This window comes from Thrips palmi, unplaced genomic scaffold (assembly GCF_012932325.1).
Source record: "Thrips palmi isolate BJ-2018 unplaced genomic scaffold, TpBJ-2018v1 HiC_scaffold_8, whole genome shotgun sequence".
Taxonomy (NCBI): domain Eukaryota; kingdom Metazoa; phylum Arthropoda; class Insecta; order Thysanoptera; family Thripidae; genus Thrips; species Thrips palmi.
In genome coordinates this window covers 3,537,070-3,560,692 of record NW_023144635.1, presented here as the reverse complement: position 1 = coordinate 3,560,692, position 23,623 = coordinate 3,537,070, and the positions used below count along the sequence as shown (strand labels likewise).

The following is a 23,623-nucleotide window of genomic DNA, read 5'->3' as shown; positions in this document are numbered from 1 at the left end:
CTGCCTTCCAGCGCCCACCGCGTGCTGACCGGTGCCGACTGCCGAGGGCCATCGAGTCGAATTCGGCTCCAAGTCAGCGAAAGCGCTGTAAACTCTGTAAAGGCTTTTGCATTTTCAAATTAACTTTCATTCTGGGATGAGATGTCTGTTCCAATTTTACATTAAAAAAAAATTATTTAAATGAATTATGTTCCGATGTATGAAAAGCAGTCCCATTGACAATGGTTGAAAGATGCGTCGGTGCGTCGCCCCGACAGCGCCGATACTCCACGCACATGGGCTCGTCACTACTCCGCGCGCGCCTTGTGGATGTCTCTCGAGGATGGTGTATTCACGATCCCCCCTCCCCTGTGTGAGGCCGCACCGCCGCTCGTTGTTCGCAGTGCCGCGCAGTGCCGTGTGATTAGGCAGCCAACCGTATTGTTGCATAGCGCCGGGAAAATAGACCATCCCTTTGGCACGTCACAGGGAACACGCGCAAAACAAGACATCAGAGCATTGTCACGACTGGGAGTCCAACCCGCAAGGCTGTTTCATGGTCGAGCCTTAATTATTAGATATGTTTGTGTTCTGTTCTGGTCTTATGGCATGATCATGCGCAATCAGAAAAGGGGAAGTAAAAATCAACAGGATGCAATTCGTTGGTAATTTTGTTTAATAGCTTTGTACATTTTATGTATCGTTATACATATAACACATAAATCATTCATATTTACAGGTTTCAGCTCGAAGTACACAAGTCCATGACAACGTTTATCGTGAGATAGAAGTTAAATTGTAACAACTTTGGAAAATTGAGGGGTAAACTGGTAAAACAAATGTAAAATTCATGCAAAGCTGCTGGGCGGAATGGAATCTTAAGTCAAATAGGGCTGGTCAAAACGTTTTTCTACACTACATTGGAAACATTTTGTGGTCAAAAGGGCACAGGCACTGTCATAAACATAACACAATAATAATTAGTATCAAACATCAGCTTTTGGAAAATCAGTACTTTACCAGTGTAAAATATGAGAACAGCAGTTTGCAGACATTTATCTCAATACAGGCAGGATTTATAAATTGATTATTATCAGTCACATTCAGACATAAGGATATCAGACATGAGGAAAAATATTCCTGATTCAAAAGAGGTCCTAAAACGTGCAAAATGTAACATTATTGAACAAACAGCAGGTTTGTGAATTACTTCACACATTTCTTTGTAGTGCTAAACGTTTCATGCTGTTGCAATACTAACTAACAGGTAACTTCAAAAACGCCTTTGCTCCCCTTTTGGAGTAGTTGTCAATTTTTAGACTTTTTGAACTTTGTCGTATAAAGACAGTGTTGTTTAACATTCCATGTGAACATTATTTCTTATGATCAAAACAACAATCTACAAAACAAATGACTGGTTTTATTTAAAGGAACACAATGAATAATTGCACTCCAAACCAAGCTCACTTGGATGTAGACGTACCCTGTATATGCAGCAAAGAAATATCCTTTAGGCTACCTAAAATTTTTTAAGACCAAACAGAAAAAAAAAAACAAAATAAAATAAAATTTTGCAGGTGATTTTCACAACTCAAAATCAATTTGTTAAATAAACGAGAGAGATATCTAAAACAGCAGTACAAAACAAAGAAATTTATCTTTGGGATGGTTACTAATAAATCTACATGAAATGACACAAAAGAAATGATAATTGAACACATACTACATTACACTATAAATTAACATTTCATATTCACAGAGATCAGTGAATGGGGTCTCCATCAATATACAATTTTCTGTTTAAAAATTAATGACTAAGTTGAGGATTTCAATATTTCATTACCTCAAAGGGGTCTCCCATTCTTAATGATCTATTTCAAGAAGGAATTTTTATTCATAACATATCACTTAGTGTTGCTGATTGTATACTATATTGACATGAACATTAAAATCAGACAAGGAAAACAAGAGCCTAAACAATTTTGAGTAAAAATTGGTCTCTTTATGGTAAAACAAAAAGTATAACAGTAAGTCCAGTTTACAAATCTTCTAATGGCCTTGATTAATGACAGTTAACAGACATATAAGTACATTGATCACAAAGTATTATTCTTGCCTGAACAAGGTTAAAGAATTTCATAGCAAAAGGAGTACGAAAGAATAGATAAATCAAAACTCAGTCAAATATGGATTTTGGAAATTGCTAACGAAACAGGAAGTCTTTTTGACACTGCACATGAAGTGCAAAGAAATTTTGTGAACACAATTGGAATTAAGCTCGAAGTACAGAACAGTCGTAAAACTTGATTATCAAATGTTCGGCAATGTTTCAAACTTTATAAAATGGTTTGGAGCCTGAACAAAAGTTGTTCAAGCTCAAAATTTAAAAAAAGTACAATAAAGACATTGAGAAAACTGAGGTCTCTTATACAAAACATATCTGAATTTTGGCTTTGAAACATTTGAAAACAGAAGCTTCAACAATCACACACTATCAAAGCTATCAGCAACACTTTAAGGGCAGTATAACAAACTATAAATATGCCAGACCTGGGCAATCTTACTCATACCCAAATAAATCAATCATTAACAAGCTCACACATACATTCACTTTACATTAAAGTTCACATGGCATCTTGAGAATGACCAATGGTACATCAACCACTTGTCACAAAATTCAGTACTGTATTTTCAACAAATTCTGAATATTTAAAGAAAAAGTCTCTTGGCTATTTAAAAAACAAAAATCACCTAACATCATCAGTGCATCCTCTGAGGACTACTGTACGTAGTCAGGTGTGTTGTTTCACTGCGCTTGGGAGGAGGTGGGGGCGGCCGCTTTTTGGCGGCGGCCAGGGCGATGGCACTTTGCTGATTTGGCACAGGTGCTGGCATAGCATATTGTGCCACAGTCCTTGTATCACAGCTTAATTCGGGTATTCGGTTCAGAACATTCTCATACAAATTGTCCAATTCATCCTCACTGGTACCATAATGCTCTTGTACCCAATTACTAACATTCGTTTCCTTGTAGTCCGCTACTGGCGGAGGCGGGTCCCGGAAACCAAGAACCTGAAGGGACAAAGAAATGGATTAAAATTCTGAACATCGAGGCACAAACGTCAAAAGGAGTGTGAAAGAGGCGTGACTTGACTCACCTCGTGGGGGGTTGTGGTGGGCTCCTGCTTGCACTTCTGCGCCACCTGCCACTTCCTCTGCATCACCCTCTGCAGGTCCTTGAGGAAGTCCGGCTCGGGCTCGGGCAGGGGCCCGGAGCTGAGCCTCGTGTTCTCGCTGCGCCGCGGCGGCAACGGCTTCCTGGCCAGCAGCGGCGGCGCCTCCCCCGCGAAGGCCGGCACCGGCGGCACCCTCATGGGCGGCCGCTCGTCGCTGGGCGACGGCAGCTTGAAGGTGATGCGCTTCTGGTGGCCGAGCGACGCCGTCTTCCGGTCGTCGCGGCCGCCGTTCACGATGCCGTCCTCGCCCAGGTTGAAGCTGATCTTCTTGTGGCCGTTCTGGTGCGGCATGGAGCCCGTGTGCGCGTAGGCGGGGCCGTGGCCGTTGGTGGCGTTGGCAGTGCCGTTCCTCAGCACGGATTTGGCCTGCAGGATGGGGTGCGGCGGCAGCTCGGGCATCTCGGGCGGCATGCTGGGCATGCTGTCGTACTGCATGCTGCCGTACTGGACGCGGGGCTGGTCGTACTGCACCTCCTCGGGGCTGCAGCTCCTGGGCGGCAACTTGAACGAGATCTTCTTGGCGGGGGCTGGGGGCGGCGGGCTGGGAGGTGGGGGCGGCAGCGAGGCGAGGGACAGCGAGCTGCCGCTCAGCTCCCCGTTGTAGAGCTCGCCGGGGGCGGGCGGCGGCGGTAGCGAGTCCAGGCTGAGCGTGCTCTGCGACAGCTCCGGGGGCGGCGGCAAGGGAAGACTCTCCAGGTCAGAGCCCGCGCCGTCAACCTCGTCGCCGTGGCCGAGGCCGTGCCCGTTCACGCCCTGCGGCACCACGGGTAGCGACGCGTACGCCACTGACGCGTACAACACGGGGCTGTGCGGCACGGCGCCGATGCTCGGGACGGGCGAGGCGGTCGGCGTGGCCGACGCGGGGCTCATGGCCACGGGGGTGGCGGCGTCCAGGGGGCTCAAGTGGCTGGGCGACGCGACGGGGCTGGCGTGGCTGGGCGACCCGCGGCACGCGCTGTACGTCGTGTGCCTCTTGAGCGTCGACGAGTTGCTGCCGCTGCTGCCGATGCTGGCGCCGTCCGCGTCCGCCATGGTGGACCGCCGCCGGCTGAGCCGCCGCGTGAGCGTGCCGCCGCCGGCCTTGTCGTTCTCGTCCTCGCCGTTCTCGATGATCTGCCGCGTGGTGCTGGTGAGCGGCAGCGACGGGATGGCTGACGGCTTCCTCTTGATGGTGCCCGACGGGAACTCGCACTCGAAGCCGCCCATGCTGCGCACGTCCAGGTCGTTGTCCTGCTCCGTGGACGAGGACCGGCCGGCGTCGCTGAGGCAGCCGCTGGAGGACGACGACGACGCGCCCGACGAGGGCACGATGCTGCCCAGCCTGCTCAGCCCCAGGCCGGCCGGCGACAGCATGGAGGCCGGCGACATGGACGACGCGTGGATGGACGCCACGGAGCAGCTGCGCGCCTTGGCCAGCCGGTCCAGCTCCTCCTGGGCCAGCTCCTCCGACAGCGACCGGTAGTTCTCCTGCAGCTGGCGTCCGTACTGCCAAAGAAAGGTTGCGTCAGGAGGTTGTTCCCACCGGCATTGATTTTCACTGTTTTCATGTCATCGAGACCACATCCGGGCCGCACCGCCCGGCCGGTCGGCGCGGATGCCTACGACAATGGTGCAAGGGTTGAAGCCAGCGGAGCGGGACAGTCCCGCTGCGCGCCGCCGCACCCCGCCTCGCTTACCTTGGCCACCCTGATGCCGACCACCCATCGGTGCAGCGTGTCCGCGTCGTCGGCGCACAGGAACTTGATGTGCTTCGCCGACTTGGGCTGCTGCAGCTTGGGGTGCTTGATGGCGAAGCAGAACTCGGTCGGCGCCTTGTGCTTCTTCTTCCAGCCCACGCCGTAGTACACCTGTAAAAGTTGAACGTTTTTATTAAAAACTCCGCCGAGCCACGCACGCGCGACGCATACCGTCCCCGCTAGCCGCCCCACAACGCCCTCCCGGGGAAACAATGAGCTGGAGGCGGAGAGGAGAGGAGAAGCCGCGAGGAAAAATTACTTGTCCGCCACAGCGGAGGCAGCAGGCCTAAATGAAATGTCGCGGCAAGGCCGGGCGGGGCGGGGCCGGGGGAACCCCTTGGAGACTTGGTGGCTTGAGAGGGCTCAGGACCACCACACCACACAGACGGGACGGAACCGCCCGCCAGCCGAGGCGAGGCACACCGCGATTCCATTTTTCCTGCCGACAGCGCGCTGCCTCTGTCTGTCTCTCTCTGCCCGGCCTCCACGCCCCCTTTCTGACAAGGCGCCCCGCCCCACCCCGCCCCGCGCGACACCACCGCACCACATGCTGCCGGCGACGCGAAGCTGGCTGGAAGGAAGCCCCGGCCGCGCTGCCGCTCCTCTCCGCGGCCCTGTCCTCGGCGACGGGGTTGTGGTTCGGGGGGCCGCCCCGAAATACGCCGCGCCTTCGCCTCCTGCCTTCCGCGCGACGACGCGCCTTTCGGGGGAAAACAAGAGAAGGCCGCGGTGGTGGTGATAAATCCGGGATCACACATCGCACGACGTGCGAGCGGCGCGGGCTGCAGGCTGCTTTCCGAACGGGGCTTTCGTCGCTCTGCCTCCGTCGCACTCGTGGAGCACCCCGCAGGTGTGCGAGAGAGACACGAACGGACAGTTCGATTCGGTCCCGCAGGTGCCCCGCTTGTTTGAATAGCAGCACGGCGGAGTTAAGGGCGACCCCGGCCTCGGCGTCGGCGTGGCCTCCGCGAGCACGGCTCCAAGGATGGGCCAGATTTACGAGGGGCGTGAGGTGAGAGGACAGGGGCGCGATGCGGCGATGCGCGCCCGCGGCACCGCACCGCGCGACGCGGCTTAGGTGCGTGCCGGCGGCGGAGTTGAAGGTGACGGCCCCACGCGCACACAGACGTGCACACACACACACACGCAGACGGCTTTTACGACGTCGCCGATGCGTCTCGGGCTGATTCAGGCACACGATGGCGTGCTTCGCGCTGCGTGCGGCGGACGCGGACCTCGCGATATAAAAGTGCAGTGCAGCGAATGCCGCCCGGCCGGCCCGCTTGCCGGGGGAAGCGGCGGGCGTGACCCCGCGGACCCGCACGTATCCGATTACCCCGGAAAGGCCATGCCGTCGCCGTATCATCGCGGCGCACGCTTCGCGCCTGCACTGCGTGACTGCGTGCAGCCGGGCTGGCCGGGGATGCGCTCCCCGCTCTCGCAATCGCTCTACTCCGCGCGGCACGGCAGGCACGGCGCGCGGGTAGGCAGACCCGTGGACACGGCGGCACCCGGGCCGGCCTACCGGCCGTCGTAAGGGGCCGGGCCGACGGCCGGGCCGGGGCACCTGCCGGGCAAGTCCAAAGAGCTGCTGCTTCGCGGCGCTGTCTCTGTCGCACTCACGGGGCGCGCCAAGGCGGCGGAGGACACTCACCTGGTTCACGTCGAACGTGGCGAGGCACACGAGGTCGCGCGAACGACACCTTGGCCTTCTCCTTGGGGTGGTAGTAGAGGCCCGAGGCGCGCAGCACGCACTGGTGCTTCTTCCAGCCCTTCTTCGAGTCCGACTTGATGTACAGCGGGCCCTCCACCTCGGGCACGCCGACGCCGGGGGACGAGAAGAACTCCTGGAAGGAAACAAAACGATAAAGGCGTGAGCCCTGCGCCTGCGGGTGAAGGGTGAAGGGTGAAGGGTGAAGCGGCCGGCCGGGCCGAGCCCCGAGCCTCGGGGAGCCCGTAAGTCTGGAGCCAGGCCCGCCTGTCGTCAGGCCCACCGCAGCGCCGCAGCGCGCTCCGGGCCTCGCAGGGAGGGCCGCGGACTTGGCAGACAAAACGGCGCTCGACGGCGTAAATCAAAAAGAAGGCCGCCGTGGAGTGGAACTCGGTCGCCCTGGAGGCCCCCTCCACAGTGGGCCAGAGGACCGGTGGAGGCGGTCAAAGTTCTGGACGGGTTTTGAGCTCCTGAGTAGCTAAATGGAACTCGAACCGAACGTGCGACCCCACCAATGGATTGCTCTCCGAACGAGGAATCCATTGGTGGGGTTACACTTTTGATTCTAGTCCAGTTTAGAGACTCATCTCAAAACGCGTCTAGAGTTCCAGCCGCCTCCACCGGCCTTCTGGCCCACTGCGCGCTCCATTCCCACGACGGCCCTCCTCCTCGCCGCCATGCAGGCCTCCAAGCCCCACTCACCTCCAGCAGCAGCGCCCGCGCGTGGTCGTCGAAGTCGGCGCACTCCTGCTTGCCCAGCAGGAAGGCCTCGGGCTGCAGGAAGAGGCGGGTGCGCTCCTCGGCGCGCTCCAGGAACAGCAGCTTGTTCTTCGAGTCACGCGTCCACATCATCAGGTTGTCCACCAGCAGCTCGTGGTCCTCGTAGACGCGCTCTGCAACACGCGGACCGGGCTTTAGCATGGCTCAAGCACACTGGCGGCGCGGCGCGGCCGGGGAGACACGACGGAGTGGTGGCACGGCCGGGCACGGCGCCAAACGCGGCCACTACACCGGAAGGGAGGGGGCAGCGCCCCGGTGGCGGAATCGGGAACCACACAAATGCATCCTCGCTGCAGCGCTTGGCAGAGCTGCAGCAAGCAAAGCGAAGCAACTCACCCATATGCAGATCGGGCAGGTGCTCCAGCACGGCCCACTTGGGCTCCAGGTTGACGTGGTTCTTGTCGGCCAGCAGGCGCGTCACGTGGCCCACCGTCATCTTCTCGTCGACGAGCAGCGACTTGGCCGAGCCGTCCGACGTGAACACCTTGATGAAGAGCTTCTGCACGGCTGCCTCCCGCATCTTCTCCAGGGCGATGCGGATCTTCTCCGCCTTGGCGGCGTCCATCTGCGAACGACCGCACCGGTTAGTACTTGACGGCCTCCATCACCATCACCGCGGCGTGGGCCCTTACAGTGTGCGGCCCACGCCGACCGTAAATCGCGTCCGCCCGTCCAATCCAATATTTCAATATTTCCCATCCCAGATTCGACTCTTTGAATCCGTTCGGGACAGACGTGAACGGCTGCTCCGGCGGGCCGTCCTGGATGGCTTGGGATGGCCTGAGAGGCCTCCCACGCGGCCAGCCCCGGGCACCACGCCCCGCGCTTGTCCCTTTGAGCGCTCTGAGCAGCACGGCGGCCTGGCTCGCGAGAAAGAGCATCCGAGTTGAATGACATAATAAAATACCCTGCAGCGAGCCGAGTCCAGTCGGTGCCAGTCCAGCGACACGTTTTGGTTTACTTTATGGACTGGGCGTTGGGCCCTTGGAGGTGCTTTTGGGCCCTGTGGGTCCTTCGGGGTTCCCACAGACACAATGCGACTGAGCTTCGCCTTACCTGTGTGGGCGAGGGCGCGAGGCAGGCGTTGTTCTGGCCGCTGCTGCCTCCACTGCCTCCGCTGGACGCCGAGCTCTCGCTGGACAGCATGGACACATTGTCGGAGAAGGCCGAGTCGTTGTCCGGGGAGTCGGTCCGCACTGCAACGGGGCGAAAGGGGCATGTCAACACGGCCGCTCCGCTCTGTCTCTGCCACACTGCGAGGGCGTCCCGCGAGGGTGCGAGAGAGACGCAGCGATTCGCCTGGACAGGAGTCGCTCGGCGGATGGGCCGGCGGTCCAGTTCTGAGCGTCCGTTCCCCGACGGGGCGTCGTCGGCAACCTACTCACCCGAGCTGGTCTTGCACATGAAGTCCCGGTGGCCGTCCGAGTTGGACCGCGAGTGGCTGTTGAGGGCCATGCCCAGGCCGAGGCCGGTCTGGCCGCCCGACCCGAGGCCGGGCGCGCCGTGGACGGGCGCCGAGGTGCGCTTGCCGGCGGGGCCGAGGCCGAGGCCGCTACCCTCGGCGATGGCCTCGTCGCACTGGGACTCGAGCGCGCACAGCTCGCCCAGGATGGCGTCCAGGTCGACATCTTGCGAGTCTGCAAAAACACACAGGCGTCTCCTTAGGTTCCTGTTGTTGTTTTCGGCCGGCGGGGCGGAGAAAGCAGAGGCCGGTAATGCACGGCGGGAGGATCGCCGCGGGCCGCGCTCGGACAATGAGCCTCGCCTCGGCGGACCGATCCCGAAGCGCCGTCTCTCTCGCACTCGCGGGGCGTACCGTGGGGGTGCGAGAGAGACAGAGCGACGAAACGACGCTCCGGGATCGCTCGGCTGGCACACTTTTCTCGTCGCGCAGTGCAGCGTCCAGGACAATAAATCGTATTTTAACCGGGCAAGGAGAATCCTGACAGCGCGGCCGACTTGACACGAGAGAGAAAGAGAGAGACGGAGCCTCGCCTCGCTCGGCCCACGCCACTGCCGTAAAACACGTGTCTTGACGGACGACGCCTTAAAACGTCGCACAAACAAAGCCCCCACCCCCTGAATAAATAATTTTCTTTTCTTTTTTCATCAGCAAACCCTCATGCCGCCCCGTTTTATCCAACTTTTTCCTTCATTATTCGTGTTAAAGGCAGGAAGATCTCATTGTCCACGCCCCATCAAAAACAATTTTCATATTTTCCCGCGCGCTCCCCTCTCCTTCTGTCCAATACTTTGCCGTAAAGGCCACGCAAATTAATTCAGACGTCCGCCGGGCGGGGCGGGGCGGGGCGGGGCGGGGCGGGGCGGGGCGGGGCGTTCCCCTCCAGCCGGCGCCGCGCCTCTTCAATGCCCGATTTTCATAACAGGCAGGCGGTGGCGCCCGGCAGTCTGTCTCCGCTCCCCCAGGAGCCCCTGCTGCCCCTGCTGCCCGTGCTGCACCTGCTGCACTCGACTCACCTTCCAGGTTGGCCATGGAGAAGCGGTAGCTGTCTATCCGCGGCGTGTTGAGGTCCGCCGAGGACGGCTGCCGCAGCTGGACGGGCTGGTCCAGGCCCTGCAGACACACAGACAGAAGAGGGCCATGAGCATCACATACATACACATTGCAACTCGCATGCCGCCGACTCCGCCTCGTCCACATTGCGATTCACGAGGCGCTGCAGGGCGCTGCAGGGCCACTGCATGTCGCGACGTGGTGCGCCAAACGCGGACCGACAAAGCGCGCCGACAGCTGGCCGCTCTGTCTCTCTCTCACTCGTGGGGCGTCCCGTGTCGGTGCGAGAGAGACAGAGCGGCCGAGCCCGGCCCAGCCAAGGGCGGACGAGTAATTTTATTCATAATGCAGACGACGCGACACTCCAGTTGACTCCGGGTTCGGTTCAGCACCGCGCCTCGCCTCGCCTCGCCCGGAGCACAGAGCACAGACACAGGACCCGGAGAGGAGGACCCGGAGGACCCGGAGGATTAGAATGGCATTACGACTCTCAATGCGCTCTCAAAGAAGCAGAGCGGCTTTTCCGGTATGACTGGCGGGGGGAGGAGGAGGAGGGGGAGGCTTGAGTGAAAGTAAGAGGGAGAGAGATAGAGACCGCGGCCTCCCCCTGCGGCCCTGCGGCGACGGCCGGATAAAAGGATGCGACACGGCACACGGAGCGGCAAGCCGGCCCGGCACGCCCCCCTCGCCAAACCCGCTCACACTTCCATTCCATCTCCCCGCCAATCAGAATGCGGCCTGCATGAAGTGCTGCCACACTGTGCGAGGGAGGGAGCCGAGTGCGGTGCGTGGCTGTGCGAGGGAGCACAGCCCTCGGGCCTCGGGCACGCCGGGGCCTGGGCTGAGGTGGCGAAAGTGAGTGCGGTGTGGAGCGCCCACGCTCACAGGCACACACACACACACACACACACACACACACACACACTCACAGAGACAGTTGGCGCCGTTCGCACGCGGCGCATCTCCATGCCCCCCCCCCCCCCCCCCGAGCAGTTCGCCGCGGGGCCTCGCTTGTAACAGCCACTACAGCCCTCTCGCTGTACAGCCTGGCTGCATGCGGGCGGGCCGGGGCGGGCCGGGCCGGGGAGGGCGGCGCCAGCGAGTGCAGCACTGATCCACCCGACGCATCCCCTGCAGGCCGTGCAGGCCGGGCGGCCCGGGGGTGAGGTCACTGCCCCCAGAGCGGCCAGGGCGGCGTCAAGGGTAGGGCGCAGGCAGAGCTGACTTTGGGCTAGGCTGCGTGCGCGTTGCGAGTGTGTGTGTGTTTGTGTGAGTGAGTGCGCCTCCTCGCCCTGGCCGTGCCAAGAGCAACAGAGCGAGACTCACCGGCATGCGCTCCCCCGGGACGCGGCGCGCGGTGCTAGGCTACGCGCTCCGCCCCCGGCAGCAGCACGACGGCAAGCCTCCCTCGGCCAGGCCGTGCCGCCAGGCCGCGGGCCCGTGGGGGCGCCCCGTAATAGAATATGTCACGGCGATAACAAAAAGGGCGAGGCGGTAACGGCAACGACGCCGGGGCCTCGGCCGCCGCCCGCTGCAGATCGCGGCGAAATACGACCGCCAAAACGAAGCCGAGGTGGACGCGGCCGAAGCGGGACGCGGGCGTCATTAACGCGGAGTAAATGAAGCCGCCGCGGCGCCATGGCCAGGCGGCCGCGCGGCCCGGACGTCCGGCGTGACAAACGCCCCTCGCCGCTACACTCTTTTTATCCGGTTCCACGCCGCGCCACCCCGCGGGGGGCGCCACGGCCGCGGCAGAGCACACAGCGCCAAAAGGGTTGATAATCAACAAAACGCTACAAACTGGGGGCGGGCGGCAAACACGGCCAGCGTGGAAAGGGGAGGCGGAAAACCCGCAAAAAACCAACAGCGCGCCGCGAATTTCCACGCAGAAGCCGCCAAACAAATCTTTAATCATCCCCGGCCCGCGATTCCCGGCCGCTTTGCTTCCGCTTGGCGCGCGATTCTCATAAATTTAAACGAGCCGCGCGTCTCGGCGAACGCGGCGCGGGGGTGGCGACTGGCGACCGTAATAGCGGCCTCGAGGGGCGGGGCGGGGCGGGGCGGCTAGAGTGTAGCAGCGCTGTAAGAATGGCTTCAGACAAAGGCGCGAGGCGGGCGCGGGGCGCGGCGCGGCCAGGGCCGACATCAGCCCGGCGGCCTTCCGCGTGGCGGCCGCGTTGTGTACGACAGCCTGCCTCCAGGCCCTCCAGCACACTGATTCCGAGAGTCGGTTTTCGTCGCATCGTCTCTCTCGCTCGTCAACGGGACGCCCCGTGAGTGCGAGAGGGACGGGGCGACGAAAACGACTCTCGGAGGGAGCCTGCGGGCGGGCGGCGATAGCGGCGCGCCTCGCGGCCTCCATGGAGGGCCGGGGAGTGCCGCGCCGCCGCGCCTGCAACAAGCGATAACGACCCCGCGAAACCAGCGCCGCTAAAACCAGCGGCCGTGGAACTCTAGAACGCCGAGCGCGAGGCGGCGCTGCCGCTGCAAAAACGGGGGCGAGCGGGGAGCACCCCCAGCAAGCCGCAGCCGCCACTAGTAGTCTACTCCAGGGGGAAACACCGCAGGGAAATGTCGGCCATAACGCTAAGCCCCTCAGCCTCGCTGCTGGAGGCGCCTGGAGGCATGGCTGGAGGCTCCAGCAGCTACCCCCACCCCCGGCGGCGATCCCCAATCAAAGGGGATCAATTCAATTCCCCCGCAGGCCGCGCAGGCAGGCAGGCAGGTCTGCAGAGAGGCAGCCGAACTTGCTTTATTTTTCATTTCAATTAAAGGCCGGCAGAGGTAGCGAGCGACAAGTCGAAGGGATAATGAAATGGCGCGCGAAGCCATTAGCGGACGAGCCTTATCACATCACCTTTTTTTTTTCGGGCCTCTATTTTTTCCTAAAGGAAAAGCAGAGGGGAAAATTCAGCCACCCCTAATCTGGAGAAAGTGAGTGGCCTGGAGAATAAAAGCAAAAGGGGGCGCCTGCTCCACCTCAGCTGAGCACAATTTCGTTCCAGGTCTAATCATGAGTCGGGGCGGGGGTTGGGGGCGGAAAGGCACGATATGGCGACGGAAGAGACACCGGAGAGGCAAGGGCTGCCTGCTCGCTCCAGGGCCTCCAGGGCCTCGCCTCGTCGTGTTTCCCAGAAACAACGTCGTCGTCGTCGTCCCGCGCGGCAAAGGGGTAGCGCGCAGCGACCGCCAGGCACGGCAGCACGGCAGCCAATCCCTCTCTGTCGCAGTCACACATTTTTACACAAATGCCGCGCAGGTAAAGGCCGCACAGACCCCGCCCTCCGGAGTGGTACAAGTCACGCTATTAGTCTCAAACAACTAAACGAAATGCGCCGCGCCAGCTGCACGCCCCCCAACCCCCACCCCCTCCCCCGGCCCGTCCGTCCGTCACGGGGTGGGCGTGCGTGGCACTGTGTGGCGCTGCGTGGCCGGGCCGCGGCATCTGTCAGGAGGCGCCACACGAGGGGTGCATCAAATTAAAGCCATCCATTCCGGCGCGGCATGGCAGGCGGCGCCATGATAGCGGTCGCCCACTTGAGCGGCATGCAGGCACCTCATTACAGTGGCGTTAGGCCCGGATTATGGAGCAGACCGCGCAGCCAGCCAGCCAGCCGGGCTGGCGGGGCTGGCAGCCTGCAGGACCCCGACAACAAGACCGGCGCCAGGCGGTGTACTACCCCCGCCTCCACGCCACGGCTCGGGGGCCGTGCTCTCGCTGCCTGCTTCGCCTTGCTTTTGGCCTGCGCCGCGTAGTCCTTGGCCGGCGCCCCAGTGGCCCCCAAGCCCCGCGCCCCGCCGCTGCAGAGGCGTGGCGTCGCGGTGCACTTTTAGGGTTCAACAACCGGCGGGGCGTCGCGGCGGCGCGGCGACGCTGCGGCCTCGGTGGCGCCAGCACGGCCAGCAGCGCGCCTGCACTGTACACCACCTCCCGGGCGAGAGGAACCGCAGCGCGGGATGCCCGGCGGGAGCAGCAACCGGGAGGAACGCTCCCCAAGCACCCCGTGCAATCCGTGCCCGGTGCCGAGGCGCTGTCTCTCTCGCACTGTGGGGCGTGCCGTTGGGGTGCGAGAGAGAGAGACGCACGTCAGGGCGCCGCACCTTCGTCCTCAAAGTGCCAAACCGAACCGAGATCGGCGACCCCGTTCCCGTGGCAGCCCCAATAAACGGAGGCGAACGGGGGCAGCGAGGGGCAGCCGTCAAGGCCCCAAGGACGCCGCCGCGAAGCGAGGCAGCTGCAGGGCAACATGTCGACGCGCAGCGCGCAGCTGCGCGAGGCAGGCCGTTTGTGTTGGTGTGTGTCGGTGTGCACTGCCAACGTCTCTCCGACGACACGCTGACGCATCGGCCCCGCGGTCCAAAAGTCGACCGCGGATCCAGCGGCGCGTACACGCTAAACCCCTCACGCAAGTGAGCGAGAGAGAGAGAGAGCCACCCGCCGCTTCCTTGGCGACATGGGCCGCGCTGCCACACTGCCACACAGCCGCGCTCCAGCGATAAGGCCGGGGGGTCGGCCGGGGAAAGGACAGAGTCCGGATCAAGGACCGCGGCGAGGGTGCGCTGCACGCCGTCTCTCTCTCTCTCTCGGCCTTGCCCACGGCCCTGGGGGGCGCGCCGCGAGTGCGAGAGAGAGAGAGAGAGACGCGGCGGGCGTGCGGCGGCACACGCGAGGCGCATTCATCCCCGCCAGGCCGCCCTGCCCGCCTTTCACATGCTGATGCGGCGGTCCCATTCACCTGCACGCTGTGGATTTAAATCACAATTAGGACTCCCCCACCCCCACAGCCACGGCGGCAGAGGGAGCGAGACGGAGAGAGGGTCTGGCCGGCTAGCCGCGGCTCTGGCGGCACGACAGGTGTCTGGGGCGTCAAGCCTCGCGTCAAGCGCGTGCGCGGGCAAAGGCCGGCAGAGACACGGCCCTCTTTTCCTGGCAGTGGAGCGGTGAGTCATCCACGTGGCGCCCCTCTCTCCGTCTCTCTCTTTCTCCACCCCTGCGCGGCACCGCCCGCCGGCCCGCCCCAGCCAGCGCGCCGCCGCCACCCCCGCGCCGCCTCCAGCCCAGGCCTCCAGGCCTCCAGGCCTCCAGCCGCCTCCAGCCCCACGCAGGGGGTGGCCGCCCCCACAAAGGCCGAGCGGCATGAGCACGCCGTCGTGGGGATGTCGTCATGCGGACGCCGCCGTGCCGCCGTCAAGACGGCGTCGTTGAGGGGAGGAGCACGCCGTCGAAAAGGACGCCGTCGAAGAGGACGCCGTCAAGAGGACGACGGCGGCCGCCCTGCCGCGGAGAAAGCCAGCAGGAACTGCAGGAACGAACGGGGTCCCGCTTTTACAGCGTCGTCGCACTTACAGTGCCTGGACAGGGCCTGGCAGTGGCTGGCACGTCGCAGCGCTATTGGCGGACGGACAAAGGAAGTGCAAACGGCCGCGGGCGGTGCAGCGCTGGAGAGTCGCCTCGTCACTCTGTCTCTGTCGCACTCGCGGGGCGCCCCGTAAGGGTGCGAGAGAGACAGAGCGACGACGCGCCTCTTCGGAACGGCAGCAGCGGAAACCCGTCATCCGCGAGTCCGCGAGTCGATCCAGGCTCCATGGGCTGCAGGCCCGTATAGGACCGAGCCGCGCGATAAAAGCGGAGAAGCGGGAAACTGCGAGGTCCGAAACGCAACGCGAAACGCACATCACGTCGTAAAAAGGGAGGAAAAGGGAAGTAAAAACACGGCCGGAACAACAAATACACGCGGAAGCACGGAACGGAAGCAGAGCAGATTGCGGTCGCTCGCCACTGCAGCGCCGCAGCACGGTCAACCTTTTCGGATAAAAAAAGAGAGAGAGAGAGAGCGCCGACGACTAATAATATTGTCGCAGGAGTGGGGGGACAAACAAACCCTAAATAAATGCGACGAAAAAACGTAACGGTGAAAAAATCACAGCGGGGCCACCCCCGACCAGTCAGTCGAGTAGGGTGTGGAACGCGATGACCCTCCAAAGCAAGCGAGCAACCTGCCGCGCGCAGCACAAGCGGAGCGACTCACGCGGATGAGCGCATTCACCCAGCCGCCATGTTTTTATTTTCGTTCCGAGTTCCGACACACGAAACGAAAACCTGTTTGCCATCGTTTCTCACCGTATTGGTTTCAACGCGGCGCGGCGCGCGTCCTCGCGCATCAATGATTCCCGGAGTGGGGGAGTGGGGGAAAGGGGGGGGGGAGAGAAAGGGTGACGCCACTGTCACGACACCAGCACGCACAAAAGGCGTTCGGGCGGCCTGAAAAGCCAGTGATGAATGCTGAAGTTGATTCAGTGAGCGTGCGCTGGTGTGTGTGGGTGTAGGTGACGTGTGTGTGTGTGTCTGTGTCATTTCGTCATTTCCATCCGCACGGGACCGTGACGTGTCGCTCGCATCGCGGCATCGCATAGAGCCAGCCCGATGAATTGAAAAGTGTTTGTTTTATCGTGGGGCCGACCGGCCGGCCGGCCCATGGAGCGGCCCAGCAGACTGCTTCCAAAAGTCGCTTTCGTCGCTCTGTCCCTCTCGCACTCACGGGGCGTTCCCTATGGGAGCGACAGAGACAGAGCGACGAAAACGACTCTCGGAATCGGTCTGCAGGGCTGGACTTTGGACCGCCATCCGGCATGGGAAGCCCCGTCCCGATCGGGCCGTTCGGGCAGGTGCGCCGCGCCACGCCACGGACAGCGCACTGGCACACTGGCACAGCACTGAAACGTGATTTACACCGGTGCGAGGCAGCAGACTGATTCCGAACCGGTGGTGTTTGACACGGTCTCCCTCGCACTCACGGCGCGTCCTGAAGGCCGAAGGGGTGCGAGAGGGACGGAGCGACGGAGCCCCGGCCCGGAGTCAACCTGCAGCCAGCCGATCCGCGGTCGCGGGCGACGCGATGCGGCGCCACAGAGATTTATGCCTGCCCCCCGGGCCAACGGGCACCGACGGGCCAACACACTGCAGGGCCGACAGCAAACACCGGTAAAGGGCTTTGCCCCAGCCTCCAGGCTCTGTCTTCCTGGACTCAACGTCCAGCCGGAGAAACCTCGGTCGCACGGAGCGCACAGCGCACTGGTGCACACAGTGGGCCAGAAGACCGGCGCCGGCGGCCAAAACTAGCTCCAGAGTAGCTGATAGGGTTCTAAAAAAACGTGAAAATTATTTTTGATGAAAAAAACCATGGAAAAAAACGGTTTTTTTCCGAAAAAAACGGAAAAATATATTTTGATTTGAAAATTGTTTGAATCGGTGGCGGGAGTAGATAAGACTCAAATGGTTGCAGAAACAGAGCTCCTGTCGGAAAATAGGGCATGGCTCACATGATATACGCACACTTGGCCGAAATTACCCCACAATTACTAATTCCTCATTTTTCTACCAAATGTGCCAAAATAGACGTATTTTCAGCTGATTTAACACGCTTGACCGAAATATTTCGATGAACTGTGCACAATAGGCTCAGAGCTAGATGAAATTTACGCTCGTTTGACCGAAAATGAACCTGCTTCACACTTTCGTACTTTGAGTTTTTTTAAATTCCAATTACATGTCGATGAGACGTGCAAAACTACCAAGTTAATATCAGTGTTTAATTTTAAATGAAAAATGTTACTTTATGATCATTGCGTCAGACATGTACAAAGCCAGGGACTATCCTGCTCGATTGACCGAAATTAAATCATTTAATAAATAAAATAGAGAATTTAAAAAAATGTATTTTAAAATATTGTATTTTATTAAATATTTTATTTTGGAATGCGTGCTATTTTATCCAGGAGCACACCTAGAGTGCTTGGAGTGGCTCTCTAGGCACACCCCACCTGAAGTATCTCTGCGGGATGCTCATTTTCGCATACCACCGTGTGGGGTGTATGAGAAGTTTACTACACCGCTACACGGTGCGCGTAATCTCTCGTAGAGGCCACCGTAGCCTCGCTAAAGGTGAGCCACTTCAATTCTACAATTTGGCATAGACTATCAACTGTGAAACCGTCCACCTTGCGGGGGCGGAGGGGGCTGGTGCGGGTGTAGCAGGACAGAGCGCAGTGGCACCGCCTACAGTTTCAGAAGCAGCAAAACGTTAGGAAAAAACACCTACTTTTTTAGTCGCTTCATTGCCTCCAAAGAATTTACGTCCAAACTTGCACGGTTAGTCTCGGTCCTGAAAGATTCAGGACCGGAACGGGTCCTCGAGTAACCAGGACACCTGTTTCCAGGACGGGGGTGGCGCAATTCGACCAGTTTGCCGTTTGGTCCTGGAAACGGGTGGCATTGGCGCCTTCTGTCACCAAGATCCAGGACGGTTCGGAATGTTTGGCGCTCTCGGTCCTGGAAACGAGTCTTCGGGGCTCCAAGACGTCGAAAAGAGACCAGATCGGACCAGAAAGCTTGCGCGCCGCACCCAGGTCGGCCACAGACCTGGTTCTGGTTTGCTGCGCCCCTGGCAGGTCACGGCTGACAGTCGCCCTGCGGTCCAGGTCGGCCGTCATTCCTGGATCTGGTTTCTGCGCACCTGGTTGGTGTGGCGCCGCCAGTGTCAGTTCCATCCAGGTCGGCCGCCAGTTCTGGCTCTGGTTCGCAGCGCGCGCGCCTGGAAAGCAGACCACCCACGCGAGGTGGGTTGCCTACCATGCCCCTTCCTCCACCCCTTTTGCACCACTTCCCTTAGTGGACTGCGCCAACGAGAGGATGGGTTAATCATTTCCTGAGTCGCACGATCCCCAAAATCGAGTTCTCGGATTTCGACCAAACTCGGTAAATTCTTACCTCGGGTGCCCAAGAATACCCAAAAAATCTCAGAAAAAATATTCTGTATTGGGTTTGATTATTTGCTTCGAAGACACCAAAAAAATCCTTAAATAGTTGTAATTCAGTGAAAATTTTCCAAAAAAAAGTCCCAAAACTCCTGGCATACCTTTGCATTAAATGCCATCTACTTCTACTGAGAAATGGTTAAGAAGTCCAGAAACTTGAGTTTCCGGAAAATAAGAGTGACATACTTTTAGCGTTTACTTGATTGAGTGTAGCTCAGCCACAGTGTAAAGTAAACAAACAGGACAGCCAACCTGGCAAAGCAAATATCGCATCTGAGAACCCTATACCTGTAAAGGCGGCCTTTCTTTATTGTAGGTTGGCAACATTCAGAACCGGTAATTGTGTTGTTCTTTTAAACATAGCAACTATTTATGGTTAAATTCATGCTCCGTTCAACATACCTAAAATTCCTCCCAAACAGTTAGAAAGCTTCAAAACTAGGAATAATGTATAAAAATATGGTTAAAACCGCCAATGTAGCTTTGTAAACCTCTGATTACCTCATGATACACCTAATAGCCTCTTACTAAGTAACTATTAAAATTTGTCACTAGGGAGGCACTTACAATGCCCTGAACCCAGTCACAAAGCCTTTTTCTCCTATTTAGGCATTTACTTTAAAAACCTTCTTGCGCAGACTATTTTGTCGTAAAAGGTTGGCCTAGAAAATAGACAAATATGAGGGACTTTTCAGCTTGAAAAGGTTACAATTAATAATATAATGGAAATTTTGAGCTATGCAGAATTTTTTGAAAATGAATCGAAGAAGTGAAAAATGTCAAGGTCATCCATTTACGACAAAGTAGTATCCGCAAGAAGATTTTACAGATACAGCCAAAGTAGGCCCGAAAAGTCTCTTCGACTGGGCTCAGAGCCTGACATGTGTCTTCAAAAGTCAAATTTTAGTCTCCTCAAAAAAGATTTTGTATTCCGAACAAATCATGACAGTGGGATCCATTTGGAAAATAGCAAGATTTTCACCAGAACCTCCCCTTAAACAAGGTAGGTTTACGCCAGATCGCGTCTTGTCGTAACAGGCTTCGCGATGTCTCGCTGCCTGTTCCTCCAATCCACGCCTGGCGTACCTACCTTTGGGCCCTGCGGCGCTAGCCTGCCTGGGGCAGGCAATGGCTCGTCCACTGTCGATTATTTTTAACTTGTTGAATGCTGGGGCTCCGCCCCCCAGACCCCCCTTTCTCCAAGCCAGAAGTGACCTATCTGCAGAAAGCTCTATTTTTCGCCGTTTTTTAGGTGTTTTTCGGCTATAAAACTGAACCAGTTGAGCTAGGATAGTAAAATTTCGCGTGTGCCGAGCCAAGGACATCCCCAAAAAAGTGTGCAAAATCTCATTGAGATCGGCCGAGCTGTTCGGGAGGAGTGGCGGACACACAGACAGACAGACAGACAGACAGACGGGAAAAAACTTTTCAACCCCACTGGAGTAACAGGCTTCGCTATCGCTCAGCCAAAAACGTAGCCCTTATTTTGTGGAATTTAAAGTTTCGGGGCTTCTTAGCCATTTCTCAGTAAAAGTAGATGACATAATGCAAAGATATGCCAGGAGTTCGGGGTCATTTTTTGGAAAATTTTCACTGAATTACAATATTTAGAAATTTTTTTCAGGTGTCTTCGTAGCAAATAATCAAACCCAATACAGAATATTTTTTCTGAGAATTTTTTGGGGATTCTTGGGCACCCAAGGAAAGAATTTACCGAGTTTGGTCGAAATCCGAGAACTCGATTTTGGGGGTCGTGCGACTCAGGAAATGATTAACCCATCCTCTCGTTGGCGCAGTCCACTAAGGGAAATGGGGCAAAAGGGGGGGAGGAAGGGGCATGGTAGGCAACCCCCCTCGCGTGGGGGGTCTGCTTTCCAGGCGCCGCGCTGCGAACCAGAGCCAGAACTGGCGGCCGACCTGGATGGAACTGACACTGGCGGCGCCACACCAACCAGGTGCGCAAAAAACCCGATCCAGGAATGACGGCCGACCTGGACCGCAGGGGGACTGTCAGCCGTGACCTGCCAGGGGCAGCAAAAAAGAACCAGGTCTGTGGCCGACCTGGGTGCGGCGCGCAAGCTTTCTGGTCCGATCTGGTCTCTTTTCGACGTCTTGGAGCCCCGAAGACTCGTTTCCAGGACCGAGAGCGCCAAACATTCCGAACCGTCCTGGATCTTGGTGACAGAAGGCGCCAATGCCACCCGTTTCCAGGACCAAACGGCAAACTGGTCGAATTGCGCCACCCCCGTCCTGGAAACAGGTGTCCTGGTTACTCGAGGACCCGTTCCGGTCCTGAATCTTTCAGGACCGAGACTAACCGTGTGGAGGTAGTTCCAAACCGTGCAAACGGCGCCGCCCTTCTCGGGGAGAGTCGGCGGGTGGTGGCCGACGGCCGGCAGTTGGCAGCGAATGGCATGGCATGGGTACCTCATGGCATAGCTTTTACGCCGAGGCAAAGGGACTTGGCAAAAGTGTGACGGAAATCCAGTGCGACGGTGTGCGACAGCCTCCTCGGCTCCCCAAGAAAGATGACCGCGCGCGGGGGAAGTCCGGCAGTAAGGCAGCGCGGCTTGCCGTCCGCCCGAGGACGCGCACGTGGTAAAGTCGCAAAGCTCGAGGGTCTCGACGTGGTCCTTGCTTAAGGCATCCAAGCAGCTCGCCACGCCAAGGCCGTGTCGTGCACCTCGGTGTCGGAGAACCGATGCGACACGCACTAGGCACAGTGGCGTGCGCAGAAATTTAGAAAGGGGGGGGTCCGGCCACGCTTTTTGCCTACTTACGGGGAAAAAGTGACGCAATTTGCCTACCTTCCAGGCGGCTGTCTAGTGGCCAAAGGGGGGGGGGGGTCGCCCCCCCCCCCCCCCCCCCCCCCCCCCCCGTGCTGCGGCGCTTGGGCACTCGCTCGCGGACTACGGCGCGTTGACGCGTACTCTAGGCGGCAACCGCGCTCTCCTTGACGGGGCGGTGAAGGTTGGTAGTGACTCAGCTGCACACAGCCGGACACGTCAAAACGAACACGTCCGGGGGTTGTGCTCGCTGTCGTTCCGCGTGCGCGGCGTGGAGCTGTGCGCCCGGGGGACCAGCGTCGTTGCGGTCCTCGCTGCACGATGCTCGACGATCCGACCAAAGCCGTTCTCTAGGTGGGACGCCGTCGTGGTCCCCGCTGCAGGGAGCCATGGCGTCGCCGTGCAGCGATGCGCGGCGCTCTCCGTGGATGTGCTGACTTCCCCATGGTCCCCCACTTGGCCCAGACCGCACTTCAGAGGCGATGGCGTCGTCGGCACCATTGACACGCTCCCCCGGGCGCACGGGGTAGTAGTGGTACCCGGACTGCGCTGCCCCTGGGCGAGGCCGCAGACAGGTGGCGGTAATCGCGGACGATCCCAGATGGCCGAGGCCGCTGCCGGCGTGCTGCGGCCCCGCTGCCCAAGTCACCCTTTGCTTGCGCGGCCGGCGGCGCACTGACGTGGCCGTGCCGGCCGTGCTAGAGAAGGGCGCCAACGCACACTTCGGCAAGACGGCTTGGCCGTCCCCCAGCACCTGTTGGCGGTGAGGTGTTGTGTCCTGGTGCAGCAGCATGCGTGCGTGCGTGCGGTGCGCCCACATGACTTTATTATTGCAGTCTCGACATAATCTAATTGTTCAGTAGCCCATCTCCTCTCCTGTTATCTTTGGGGAGCAATGTACAAGTGGCAGGTATGGGTGAAACGCATGGGGACTGCCCTCCCCTCCGAGCATACCCGATCCGTCTGCGCCCCTACTAAGGTAAACCGCCGTTTGCTTGCTCCGCTGTGCTCGCCTCACACGAGGCTTACTTCGAAACGATGTCGCTTTGATTCTAGTCCCGCCCACTTTGACTGAACCAACTATACTCGGCGTCCTGAGGGTGCGACCTTTACAATTCAAAACTCAGTTTCACTTTTCGACGAGTGTACCCGCGGCAAGGCTTGTTTGCAGGGACAAGGGGCGTGATGAGAAATTTCGCTTTCTGTAGAGTTAGGGAGGGAGGGTAGGGTAGGGCAACCCCTTGAGTGTTAGATATGGTGGAGTCAACTTCTCATACGAGACCACAATACACAGCGTGCTATGAAAAAGTAAACATTCTTTTTAAAAACGTGATTTATTTGTTTAAATATTAAATTAATTAAATTTTTAATTTTTGAATTTTTAATTAGGTGATGGATGTGTTGCACTCTTCATCGAAATAGTTTATCAATTATCGGCTAAGCGTCCATAAATCACAAAACATGGCCCGTTTCGGAACGGGATGACGAAACTTATTGATTCCATATAATTGAAATAACGCGCATAAATCAATCATTCTCGCATCTATTTCGGGCAATCGTGCTTACTTGCGATCTTATTTAAACAGAGTTACGCACGCTCTACCGAAAAATAAAATAGCTTATTTTAATTTTATTGCGCTATTTCGGTGATAATTATGCACGCTTAATCAAAAAGCCAGAATAACGTGAAAAATACGTTTCGGCAAAGTGTGCGTATATCATGTGAGCCCATCCCGGAAAATAATTAAATTTTACTTGAATTGCACTTAAAATGTGAAAAAAGCTGTTATTTAATTGTTTCGCTTTTCTTAATCAGTAGAAGACTTATTGAGAGCGATTCTATCGCTTATTCCTCATGCTTCCATGCCTTTTTCAAAGTGGGTCCCTTGCTCCAATGCTTTATACCTTTCTATTCGAGTCGATTGGAAACCTCAAATGCTTCAATTTACGTCCATTTTTATATTTTTCATATTTTTCGAAAAGTAAAGCGATGAAAAGAAACCGAAAAAAACCGTTTTTTTCGCAATTTTTCCAAATATTTTTCACGCTTTTAGAACCCTAGTAGC

The 23,623-nt window shown here is 57.8% G+C and overlaps 1 protein-coding gene across 1 annotated transcript in view; it reads right to left on the bottom strand.

Moving 5' to 3' along the window:
* Positions 1–637: 637 nt before the first annotated feature.
* LOC117653412 (amyloid beta A4 precursor protein-binding family B member 1-interacting protein-like) overlaps positions 638–23,623 on the bottom strand; it is a 50,156-nt gene continuing 27,170 nt past the window's right edge. Inside the window, 10 exon segments of the mRNA XM_034399068.1 lie at positions 638–3,051; positions 3,138–4,700; positions 4,892–5,062; positions 6,606–6,647; positions 6,649–6,798; positions 7,365–7,555; positions 7,779–8,007; positions 8,499–8,638; positions 8,828–9,079; positions 9,921–10,017. Of these exon segments, the coding sequence (XP_034254959.1) occupies positions 2,740–3,051; positions 3,138–4,700; positions 4,892–5,062; positions 6,606–6,647; positions 6,649–6,798; positions 7,365–7,555; positions 7,779–8,007; positions 8,499–8,638; positions 8,828–9,079; positions 9,921–10,017 (3,147 nt within the window). The 3' untranslated portion in view covers positions 638–2,739.